We start from the raw sequence: 12,519 nt of genomic DNA, 5'->3' as shown, positions 1-12,519 counted from the left end.
ACCCTGGCGCTACTTAAGTTGCTGGATTAAACAACACCGAAACCTGTTTTACCATTAGACCACATTGCTCTTCTGTGTGGTTATTCATTTCCATGTTGTTTAAGTTAGTTTGGGTTGGTTTTCTATTATTTGCAGCCAAAAGCACACTATCTGATAGAGCTCTCTGAATAGTTTACATGTAGTATTAAGTATGAACAGTACAAAAGTTGTTCTTAACTAGATTAGTAAAGATATATTAATTTTCTTTTTTGCTTGGAAAATAATGCTTAAAGTGCAACATATACTGCGCATTATCTACAATCTTATTTTGCAGTATTCTAAGAACATTCATATCCGGCTGCTGAAATAGTGGGGGACAGCAGTAGTATATCAATGAAAATAGCAGATAATCTCCAACTTATATTTGGTTTTAGAATACATTGTTTTATAAGTTCTGAATTGAACAGCTGGGAGTTCATAACCAGTCCAAATAAGGAAGACATATTGTGATCACTTCTGATCACAGAAGAAGAGAAATTAGAAAGTTAACTTTATTTCAGTGTCTTTCATTTCTTCGATATAGATCATATTACAGTCCTCATTAGATGGATTTTGAAGTGTCATCCAAGAAGAGCTGCCATGTAAAATGAGTGAGTTAATAGTAACAAGCCAGGTGTGGTGGTTCTGTAATCCTGGCACTTTGGGAGGCTGAGGCAGGAGGATCACTTGAGGTTAGGAGTTTGTAACGTATCAAGACTCCATGTCTACAAAAAATTTTAAAAATCTGCTGGGTGTGGTGGCACACACCTATAGTTCTAGCTACTCTAAAGCTGAGGCAGGATTGCTTTAGTCCAGGATGTTGAGGCTGCAGTTAGCACTATGATTGTGTCACTGCACTCCAGCCTGAGCAACTGAGCAACAGAGTGAGACCTTGTCCCCCCTCTTTTTTTTAAAGTAACATTTAAAAAAAAAAAGTTTTGTTTAACCCTCTTATTCTTTTTGAAAAGCTTCTGAGTACCAGAATTAGAAATCTATTTATTTCAGCTTTATAGATATTTATTGAAGACCATAGCTGTACCAGGCATTATGCAATGCACTAGGGATATGAAAATGAATAAGACCGTATATCGCACTTTGAGAAGCTTACTATTTAGTGATGGAGGAAGAACGTGGACACTGTTACTTGCAATTCATATGAATCGCACATTTGTAAAACTGTACAAGCTACAGGAATACAGAGGAACAAATGGCTAACATATCTCAATTGTTTGGCCCAAGGAAAGTTTCATAAAAATGAGAGGCTACCTAGGAATACTGAAAACTTACCTTGACTACTTAAGAAAGAAAAATGAACTGCAGCAGTCTTATGGGAATATATTAGGAATAACAGAAACAGCACAGACTTTTTGAGCCAGATCAACTAATTTGTGATCCAGATTTATAATGTAGTACTGTGACCATAGGAAAGTCATGTATTGTGTTCCTTAGTTTCTCCCTTTGTGTATAGAAGCTAATACTGCATTGCTTTGGTGGTTGTGAGAATTATTACTATTACTGCTTTGAGTAATAGTTACTGAGTGATTATTATGGGTCAGGCGGTATGTTAAGCATTTTACATGCTTAGTCATATTTAAACCTCATGTTCATGTGTGGTATGTATTATGACTCCATTTACTGTTTGGGATAAATTTTGAGGTAAAATGAGGGTAAGTAACTTGCCCAAGATCCCACAGCCGTCATGTTTCAGAGCAGAAACTTAAAGCCAACCACTCAATCAATTTTAAGGCTTCTTTCCTCAAATCGTCCTTTCCTAGATCCTTTTCATCTCCCCATTTTGAGTATTATTGGGTTTCCAGTCTCTTTGTAGGTAGTTAAAAAATAATAAATGCTGTAATCGATACTATAAACAAATAGTCATAGGATTATGAAGTGCTATTTAAGCATCAGGGTATAAATACAAGTTAAGAACCAAATGGCACTCAAAGGACTCCCTTTCTTATCTGTCTCTTCTTATGCATCTGCTCTAATCAGTTCATTCAAGTTTTGTGACAGATGCTTTGGCCGAATATTGGAATAAGACCTGGAGACCAGAGCATACCAATTACACCCAGCCAAAGATAGGAAACTAAGTCAAATATCAGAATCAAAAGCCAACTCTCATTGCCACAACTGTGTTGCCCTACTCCTAGATGATAGAATAAGTAGCTGATTAAGCAGGCTTTTAGTTATTCTCTAGTGCATAGCACTATCCTGTATAAAATATACTAGTCTTGGACTAGATTATAAAAGGAGGCAAACACCTAACCCAATGCCTAGTACATAAGTTGACACTAAGACACTTATAAGGAATAAAAATGAATATTTATAGTTAAATAATTTCTTTATATTTCATAAGAGTCACCAATTAGACAAAGTATTAGTGGCTTAGAGAAAAGTATTTGTGGATCATTTGTTTAGCTATATAGAAAATAGATTATTTAATTTCAAAACTTTCAAATGTTATACCTTCTGTATCAGGTTGTGATTTTTAAATACTTAACTTACATAGGATACTAGTGTCATACATCCTAATTTACAGATTCATATGTAGCATCTGAAATGGACACATGAGTAAATAGATTCAGGATTAAGAAACAGTTTATTTCTTGCCTTGTTGCTGATGATAGTGGTATGTTCCCTTGCATTCTCCGTAACAAGAATGTATATGGGATTAATTCATCCTGTATTCTGGACACTTTTTGAGGACCTAAGCCTATGGATTTATCCTCCCATTGCCAACCATGTAAAATTTAAAGCCAGAAACTCATTTCCCCCCACCTGCAAGTTGCCCTTAACAGAAATTGTTGTTGATAAATTCTTTGGTCCCAGGAATAGGAAGGGAGAAAAGTCTTTCTTTTCTTACTTTTCAATTTCACCTTTCTGAGTTTCTGAAAAAGAAATTCAATCAGCTATTCTCAGGGATTCTTCTGTGGTTTCAGGATTGCAGCCTGCTAGAAGGACAGCCCTCATTTTAACATAGGAAGCCAAGTGTGAGTGAGAGGGAACTAAAGATCACATTATAGATCTTAACACATTTTAGGTTTTTTATAATTGTTCCCTAGGAAGACTGTGATTCTTCAGTCTCTTTGGGTAGAGATTATGAATCTCTGAAAACAGCCTTTCTTTTTTTTTTTAGACGGAGTCTCGCTCTGTCACCCAGGCTGGAGTGCAGTGGTGTGATCTCGGCTCACTGCAGCCTGCACCTCCCAGGTTCAAGCATGATCTTGGCTCATTGCAACCTCCACTTCCTGGGTTCAAGCCATTCTCCTGCCTCAGCCTCCCTAGTAGCTGGGACTACAGGCACGCGCCACCATGGCTGGCTAATTTTTCTATTTTTAGTAGAGACAGGGTTTCACCATGTTGGGTAGGGTGGTCTTGATCTTCTGACCTCGTGATCCATCCGCCTCAGCCTCCCAAAGTGCTGGGATTACAGGCATGAGCCACCACGCTTAGCCTGAACAGCCTCTCATAAGTACATTTTGGGAACTGTCTTGAACTCGCTTTTACTCCCAGGTGTTTATATTACTAAACTTACAGAATTATATGTATAAGTATATATGCAATAAATTTTAAAGTAATTATTTTAAGTTAATTTATAAATTCAGTTTGGGTTCCTTGACAAGAGAAATTTAGTTGTTTGATATAGAGCTATGTTAAGATAATTGTTGTTCATTGCTGTTCAAGTAAAAGTATTGTGTAACCGTTTCCTCTCTGTGTGGGGTATACTTGCAAGTGAGAAGTCTTACCAGTAAAAAACTGAAAAATAATCCAAGAAAAAGTCTATCTATAATTGATGATTTGTAAAATCTAGATTGTAACTTTAGCTTGAACAGGGACTACATAAAATATTTTTGTTCTTGGTTGTTCATAAAAATGACTTGTTAGTAGATCAACAAAGCATTACCTTTTCTTGAGATATGCAGAAATCACTTTGTTATTCAGGACCTTTGCTCTAAGAATTTTTTGCCTGAAAGATTTTTATCAGTGTTTAATATACTTTATTTAAGAGGGTGCATTTTACCTACTTGTTTAACTAACAAAGTATTATGTAATTATAGTTAAGGCTGAAAACCATAAAATGTACATAGTATTGAAAATACACTTGGATAATTGCCTAAACCATTTTTACATACATACAGAAAGAAATTCAGAATGATGAAGATTCCCAAACCAGTTCTCTTTGGACTGAACATAGCAATGAAGAAAAAAACAAAGATTTCAGGAAAGATGCAGGATTTCTTGAAATGAAAGGTGCCTTAAAAGAGACCATGTATAGAACCCAGGTAAACTTTATAGGCTGGAAAACATACATTGCTGATGTTTCTTGCAGAATTGTTTGAGAGGCAAAGTATGGTGGAAAAAAGCAGATTTTGGAATCAGAAGGCTGGCGTTTGAACCATGTGTTGATAGTCCATGACTTGACCATGTTAGGAAATTGTCCTATGTCTCTGCTTTGGAACTCTTGTTGATGAAGTAATGTTTGTATGCGTCTAGAAATATACAGAGTTCCTTATATATAGTGTGTTCTCAACACATGGTAATTACTTAAAAACTGTATGTTTAGGTAACATGTGTGTCTTATAAAGCATTTTTCTTACCTGAGAGCACAATATATATTTATAATTCATGTAAATTCAAGTATTTATATAGAACAAAATTTAAAAATATACAAATGAATTCTAGTTTGATTAACTTGTAAAACAATAAAACAGGAAGGACTTTGAACTTGGAGCAATGAAAAGTACCTCAAGAAAGCATATATGGTGGCTGTCAAGTACAACTTTTCAAAAAGCAGTAGCAACCACAAAAAGGACATTATTAGTTCTGCTCTAGAAGAGCTAATGTTCAGTTATGTTCAGTTTCATATTGTGTTTTATGAACACAATATGAAACTATTTGGTTAATTTATCAAATTATTAACTTGATAATTATTAGTCTAAACTAAAAGTTTTATGTATAACTAGGAAGAAATTCAAAATAAATTGTTTTTACCATATCTGTCAAGTAGTTTTGAAAGGTAATTCTAGGAATAATTTGGAACTTTTAAAATTGCATAGTTCCTTAAGAAATTGGATATGGCAAGATTTGCTAAAACTTTCCAAACTTAAAATATTTTTGCATTTTTTTCTGACTTTTCCAGTGTATATTGATATTTATGTGACTTCTGACTACTTCTTGTAATTTACTATATGTGCATGTTTTAATGAGAAGCTTTTTTGAGTTGATGTGCCTGTTGTGAAATATGCATTGTAAACCACAGTATATAACATTTTTACATATAGAGAGGAATGTAAAATGATGATGGAGTTATTAAAATAAATTTAGTTTTGAATAAACATGGCAAAAAAATAAAATAGACATTTAAGATAAATGAAAATTATTAAAATACATCTACAGTCATGTACACATAGTGATGTTTTGGTCAACAACGGACCCCATATATGACAGTGATCCCATAAGATTATAATACCATATTTTTACTTACTCTTTCTATGTTTAGATACACTAATACTCAGCATTGTGTTGCAATTGCTTATAGCATTTAATACTGTAACATGTCGTAAAGATTTATAACTTAAGAGCAATAGGCCATACCATATAGACTAGGTGTGTAGTAGACTATACTATCTAGGTTTGTGTAGGTAGACTCTGATGTTCGCACAGTGATGAAATCACCTAACGATGTACTTCTTAAAACATATCCCCATCGTTAAGCAGTGCATGACTGTATATATGTCTTCTTGAGTTCTTTTTAGGACTCAAATTATGTATGTAAAATTCAAGTAGAAATATCCTTTTTTCAAAATAGCTATTTGGTATAATGATTAAACAACATGATTTTTAATACTTCTTAATCTGAGTTAAGCACATAGGTAAACTGCAGCATATATGTGTACTATAAAGCTTTATGAACTGAAAACAATTATGTTCTGCTTTATCTTACATAATTCAGAGGGCTCTTTACTATATTTAACCTTGTATGTATATTTTACAAAACCTACTTTCCTGGATGGGTTTTTCTTTTGTGACTTGTGTTGATTGCGTTAAGGCTATATTTAATCCACAGTCTTAACTAAATTGCTTTTACAAACATGCAGAAAGAAATGCAAAATCATGATGAAGATGTTAATGTTGGTTCTATTTTGAGTGAACATCACAAAAAAGAAAAATTCAGTGGTTCCAGTAAAGATTTGAAATTTGTTAAAATGAGAAATACCTTTGGAAGTCATACATATGAAAATCAGGTACAACTTTCTAAATTAAAAATAATTTATTTATTTTTAATATATATAGTGTTTATAGAACAGTTTTCTTCAGCTTTTAAAAAATGTGTAAAAATGAGTTATTGTATCCAATAGCTAGATTAAGAAATAGAGCATTATCAGTTTTCTAAGACCTGCTATATCATTTTCTTTTTTCTTTTTTTGAGATGGAGTCTTGCTCTGTCGCCATGCTGGAGTGCGGTGGCACAATCTCAGCTCACTGCAACCTCTGCCTCATGGGTTCAAGCAATTCTCCTGCCTCAGCCTCCCGCGTAGCTGGGACTACAGGTGCACGCTCCCACACCTGGCTAATTTTTGTAATTTTTTTAGTAGAGACGGGGTTTCACCATGTTGGCCAGGATGGTCTTGAACTCTTGACCTTGTAATCCGCCTGCCTCGGCCTCCCAAAATGCTTGGATTACAGGCGTGAACCACTGCGCCCAACCTGCTGTATCATTTTCTGATACATCCCCTTTCTTCCTCTTACCTAGAAGTAATCCTTGTCTTAGAATTTGTGTTCATTCTTTTCTTATTTTTCATTATAATTTTAACAGCTGTGTTGTATCTCTAACTCTATATGGTTTAGCTTTGTCTATTCATGAACATTTTATAGTTTGTTATTATAGAATTCTTTTGCTGGTGTATATAAAATTTTGCTGTTTGTGCCACAATTACATCTTTTATGCATTTTACTGTTGATAAGCCTTTGGGCTTCTTTTTATTGGTTTATGTGTTTGATAAGTTTTTGCAATTATGAACAATTCTGCTATGAATAATGTGAACATTATTTTGTATACCTCTTGGGATACATGTTTAGTAATTTCTCTAGCTTAGTTGGTATATTCCTAGGAATGGAGTTGCTGGGTCATAAGGACTGTATATGTTCAACTGTACTGGGCAGTGTCCAACTTTTTTCAAAATATTTTACTAATGTACACCTACTCCATCAATGGATGAGATTCTGTTGTACATACTTCTTTATTTTTATTTTTATTTTTATTTTTTTGAGATGGAGTTTCACTCTAATTGCTCAGGCTGGAGTGCAATGGTTCAATCTCAGCTTACCACAGCCCGCACCTTCCAGGTTCAAGGGATTCTGCCTCAGCCTTCCGAGTAGCTGGGATTACAGGCATATGCCACCACCCTTGGCTAATTTTGTATTTTTAGTAGAAACGGGGTTTCTCCATGTTGGTCAGGCTGGTCTCTAACTCCCGACCTCAGGTGATCCGCCCGCCTTGGCTTCCCAGAGTGCTGGGATTACAGGCGTGAGCCACCGTGCCCGGCCGTACTTCTTTATTTTTTAATGTGGTATACTTGTGTGAAGGTCACTTGTGAGTTTATTTGGATTTTGTAACATATGTCATTGATTTTGAGATTTAATTGTGGTCTAAATACATGTAGAAGGAAATTAAGAAAAAAGATGAAGATGTTCAAAGGAGTTATACTTTGAGGAGAAAACGCAAGAAAGAAAAAGAAAGCAATTGCAAGAAAGACGTTGAACATGAAAAAATTAAAAGTACCTTAAGAAGGCACATATATAATAGAGATCAGGTAAAGCTTTGTAAGCTAAGCTACAGCTTTGTTTTTTATTTTTTGGCTGTTCTCTAATATAATCAAGATATGTAATACTACATGTTTTAAGAAAAAATCTTAAGTCAGTCTGATGTAATATTCATAGTTAATATCCCAGTTAACTTTGGTCCACAGTAAATGTATTTATACATGCATATACAAAGAAATCTGAGTTAATAATCAAGGTATTCAGTGAATTTTGTTTTGCCTGAATGTAATGAATAAGAAAAAGAAACTGGAGAAGACTATTTCTTAAAATGAAAAAATCTTTAAAACTACATGTGTGTATATTTGGGTAATACTTTCCAATGTAAATTTTATTTTTTGTTTTGCTCTTTCTTTTGTATAATAGACCATTTTAAATGAGATATCTTGTTTGTAAAATTGAATACATCTTGGGTAAATTTTCTCTAGAGTATGACTTTTTTTTAACAATCTAAACCATACCCTGGGCTGGATGTGGTGGCTCACACCTGTAGTCCTAGCGCTCTGGGAGGCCGACGGGGCAGATTACTTGAGCTCTGGAGTTTGAGAGCAGACTGGGCAACATGGTGAAACCCCATCTCTACCAAAAATACAAAAAATTAGCTGGCATGGTAGTGGGTGCCTGTGGTCCCAGGTCCTTGGGAGGGTGAGGTGGGAGGATCACTTGAGCCTCGGAGGCAGAGGTTGCAGTGAGCCAAGATTGTACCACTGCACTCCAGCCTGGGTGACAAGAGTAAGACCCCATCTCAAAAATAAATACCTAAATACATAAATAAATGCCATGTAATGTATATATGCATATATTCAGAAGAATTTCGGGAAAATTATAAAGTTAAATAAGTAATGAATTTTGTTTTGTATGACCATGGCAACAACAAAAAAGCAGTTCCAGGAACGATTTGGAGCAGGATAAAGTGAAAAGTACCTTAAGAAAGTACATATGTAAATATCAGTTAATTCTTTACAAATTGAAATGTTTGCTTTTTGAGCTTTTTCTTTCACTGTGTAATCCTGATATATGATTGCGAGGATCTTTGTTGTTAACAAGGTATGAATGTTTTCCTCTTATATTGTCCTTTGTGATATCTATGTTGACACTGTCTTTAGTACATTTTCTAAAGTCATTTTACTTTGCTGTATGTAGAAAGAAATGAAGAATTCTATTTTTGCTGAGTATGCCAAAGAATCAAAAGCCATGGCTATCAAGACAGATGTGGATGTTGTTGAAATAAAAAATGCCTTAAGGAAGCACATATATAGAGCTCAGGTAAAACTTGGCACATGAAAAATTTTGTATAACATCCTGTCCTGTAGTGTATTCAAAATATATACATATATACATATGATTCATTAGTATGTTTAATATGTCTTAAAATGATTTTCTTAGTTTACTAGTCTATTATACAGTAATGTATTTGGGCATTTAGTAAACAGGCTGAATTATGTGCTATATATACCTCAATAATGTCACAGATAAGTCATGTGTTTGAAGTCTTGGCTGTAAAATCTTTGCCTAGACCAATGCTCTGAAGTGTTTCCCCTATGTTTTCTTCTAGTACATTTATAGTTTCAGGTTTTACCTGGAAGTCTTTAATTCATTTTGAGTTGATTTTTGTATATGGTGAAGAGATAACAGTCTAGTTTTCATTCTGCTTATGATAATCTGATTTTCCCAGCATCATTTATTGAAGACTGTCCTTTCCCCTGTGAAAGTTCTTGGCACCTTGTCCAAAATCAGTTTGCTTTAAATATGTGGATTTATTTTTGGATTCTCTGTTCTTCACTGGTCTAGATGTCTGTTTTTATACCAGTACCAGGCTGTTTGGGTTACTATAACTTTGTGGTGTACTTTGAAGTCAGGTAGTGTGTGCCTCCAGCTCAGCATTGCTTTGGATATTTAGGGTCCTTCTTGCTCAGCATTGCTTTGGGTATTTAGGGTCTTTTGTGGTTGTTTACAAATTTTAGGATTGTTTTTGCTGTTTCACAGAAGAATGTCATTGATATTTTGATAGGGATTGCATTAAATTTGTAGATTACTTTGAGCAGTGTGGTTATTTTAACCATATTAATTCTTCAAACTCATGAATATGGAATGTCTTTCCATTTGTTTATGTGCATGTCAATTTCTTTTATCAGTGTTTTGTAGTTTTTTCCGTATAGAGATCTTTCACCTCCTTGGTTAAATATATTCCTAGGTATTGTATAATTTTTAGAGCTCTTGTAAATGGGATTGCTTTCGTGATTCACTTATACCTAGTTCATTATTGGCATATAGAAATGCTACTGATTTTTGAATGTTAACTTTTTATCTCACAGCTTTACTGAATTCATTTATCAGTTTTAAGTGATTTTTTTTTTCAAGTCTTCATGTTTTTCTACGTATAAGATCATGTCGTCTCCAGAGAGGGACAATTTTACTTCTTTTTCAATTTGGATGCCTTTTCTTTCTTTTCCTTGCCTGATTTCTCTGGTGAGGATGACTTTCAGTTATTATGTTGAATAAAAGTGGCAAAAGTAGGCATTCTTTTCTGGTTTCAGTTCTTAGGGGAATGGCTTTCATGTTTTTCCCATTTCACAGAAGGTAGCTATGGGTTTGTCAGGTATGACCTTTGTTATGTTGAAGTACTTCTATGCCTAGTTGGTTGAGAGTTTTCATCATGAAGGGATGTTGAAGAAATTTTATTAAATGCTTTTTTGCATATATTGAAATGATCAAATAGTTTTTGTCCTTCATTTTGTCTTTATTAATTTACTTATTTGTATACGTTGAACCATCCTTGCATCCTTGGGATAAATATCACTTGATTATAGTGTATTGTCTTTTTGCTGTGTTGTTAGATTTCGTTTGCTAATATTTTGTTAAGGATTTTTGCATCTGCGTTTCTCTGGGGTATTGCCCTGTAGTTTTCTTTTTGTGTTGTGTCTTCGTCGGTTTTGGTATCAGGATAATGGTGTCCTTGTAGAATAAGTTAGGAAGAATTCCCTACCCTTCAATTTTCTGAAACAGTTTGAAAATTTCTGTTGATAGTTCTTTGTACATTTGGTTGAGTTCAGCAATAAAGTCTTTTGGTCCTGGGCTTTTTTTTGTTGTTGGGAGAGTTTTATTACTGATTAAATCTCATTACTCATTGGTCTGTTCAGGTTTTCTGTTTCTTCCTGATTCACTCTTGGTAGGTTTTATGTGTCTAGGAATTTATCTATTTCCCCTAAGTTTTCTGATTTGTTAGTGTATAGTTCATAATGGTCTCTAATATTCTTTTGTGTTTCTTTGATATCAATTGTAATGTGTCCTTTTTCACTTCTGATTTTATTTATTTGGGTTTTTTTTCTTTTTTTTCTTTGTTAGTCTTACTAATGACTTATTGATTCTGTTTATCTTTTCAAAAAATTAACTTGTTTCATTGATCCTTTGTATTTTTAAGTCTATTTTGTTTCATTCTACTCTTTATTATTTATTAAAATTTATTACGTTATATATCTTTAATAAATATTTGTTAATTTATAATTACTCTAAATAATAATAGATCTTTATTATTTCCTTCTGCTAATTTGGGGTTTGGTTTGTTCTTGCTGTTCTTGTTCCTTGAGGTGCGTTGTTAGGTTGATTATTTGAAATCTTTCTACTTTTTAGATACAGGCATTTTTTCTGTAAATGTCCCTTTTAGCACTGCTTTTGCTGTATTCTATAGGTTTTGGTATGTTGTGTTTCCATTTTTATTTATTGTAAGAAATGTTTTATTTCCTTCTCAATTACTTCATTGACCCAGTGGTCATTTAGGAACGTGTGATTTTATTTACATGTATTTGTACAGTTTCCAAAGTTTCTCTTACTGATTTTTAGTTTTATTCCATTGTTGCCTGAGAAAGATACTTGATATGACTTCAAATCTTTTCAAATTTTTTGAGACTTGTTCTATGGCCTAATGTCTACCCTGAAGAATGTCCCATATACTAATGAGAAGAATGTGTATTCCACAGCTGTTAGATAAAATGTTCTTTAAATGTCTGTTAGGTTCATTTGTTGTAAAGTGCAGTTTAAATCCAATGTTTGTTTTTTGATTTTCTGTTTCAATAATCTGTCCAATGCTTAGAATGGGGTAGTAGAGCCCCAACTGTTACTGTGTTGAAGTCTCTGTCTCCCTCTAAATCTAGTAATATTTGCCTTATATATCTGGGTGCACCCAAGTTGGGTGCATAGATATTTAGAAGTGTTATATCCTCTTGCGGAATTGATCTTTTTATCAGTATGTAATGACCTTCTTTATCTCTTTTTACAGTTTTTAACTTAGAAAGCTTTTTCTGATGTAAGTATAGCTACTCCTGCTCGCATTGGTTTCCATTCTTGTGGAATATCTTTTTCCGTTCTTCTTCACTTTCCGTCTTTATGTGTTTTAACAGGTGGAGAGAGTTTCTTATAGGCAACACACTGCTTTTTTAATATATGTAGCCAGTCAGCCAGTCTATATCTTCTATGTGGAGATTTTAATCCATCTACATTCAAGGTTATTATGGGTGAGGACTTACTCCTGTTATTTTGTTAATTGTTTTGTGTTTTGTAAGTCCTTTTTTCATTTCTTCTTTTATTGTTTATCATTGCAGTTGGGTGGTTTTTTTGTATTGTTAACATTTGGCTCTTATTTGTATTTTTGCTTTACAGTGAGTTTCATACTTTCTTGTGTTT

General features: G+C 33.8%; 1 protein-coding gene across 2 annotated transcripts in view; it reads left to right on the top strand.

Moving 5' to 3' along the window:
- SLF1 (SMC5-SMC6 complex localization factor 1) overlaps nucleotides 1-12,519 on the top strand; it is a 75,654-nt gene that overhangs the window by 25,700 nt on the left and 37,435 nt on the right. Inside the window, exons 6-9 of one of the 2 annotated variants that reach the window (XM_007978544.3) lie at nucleotides 4,158-4,301; nucleotides 6,117-6,263; nucleotides 7,683-7,832; nucleotides 8,983-9,105. In XM_007978544.3, the coding sequence (XP_007976735.2) occupies nucleotides 4,158-4,301; nucleotides 6,117-6,263; nucleotides 7,683-7,832; nucleotides 8,983-9,105 (564 nt within the window). The remainder of the gene's footprint in view (nucleotides 1-4,157; nucleotides 4,302-6,116; nucleotides 6,264-7,682; nucleotides 7,833-8,982; nucleotides 9,106-12,519) is intronic. The other variant, XM_037982253.2, reaches the window with a different exon arrangement.

Source organism: Chlorocebus sabaeus, chromosome 4, assembly GCF_047675955.1.
Source record: "Chlorocebus sabaeus isolate Y175 chromosome 4, mChlSab1.0.hap1, whole genome shotgun sequence".
Classification (NCBI taxonomy): domain Eukaryota; kingdom Metazoa; phylum Chordata; class Mammalia; order Primates; family Cercopithecidae; genus Chlorocebus; species Chlorocebus sabaeus.
Note: the sequence above shows the minus strand (reverse complement) of the source record. Positions and strands in the feature narration are given on the sequence as shown.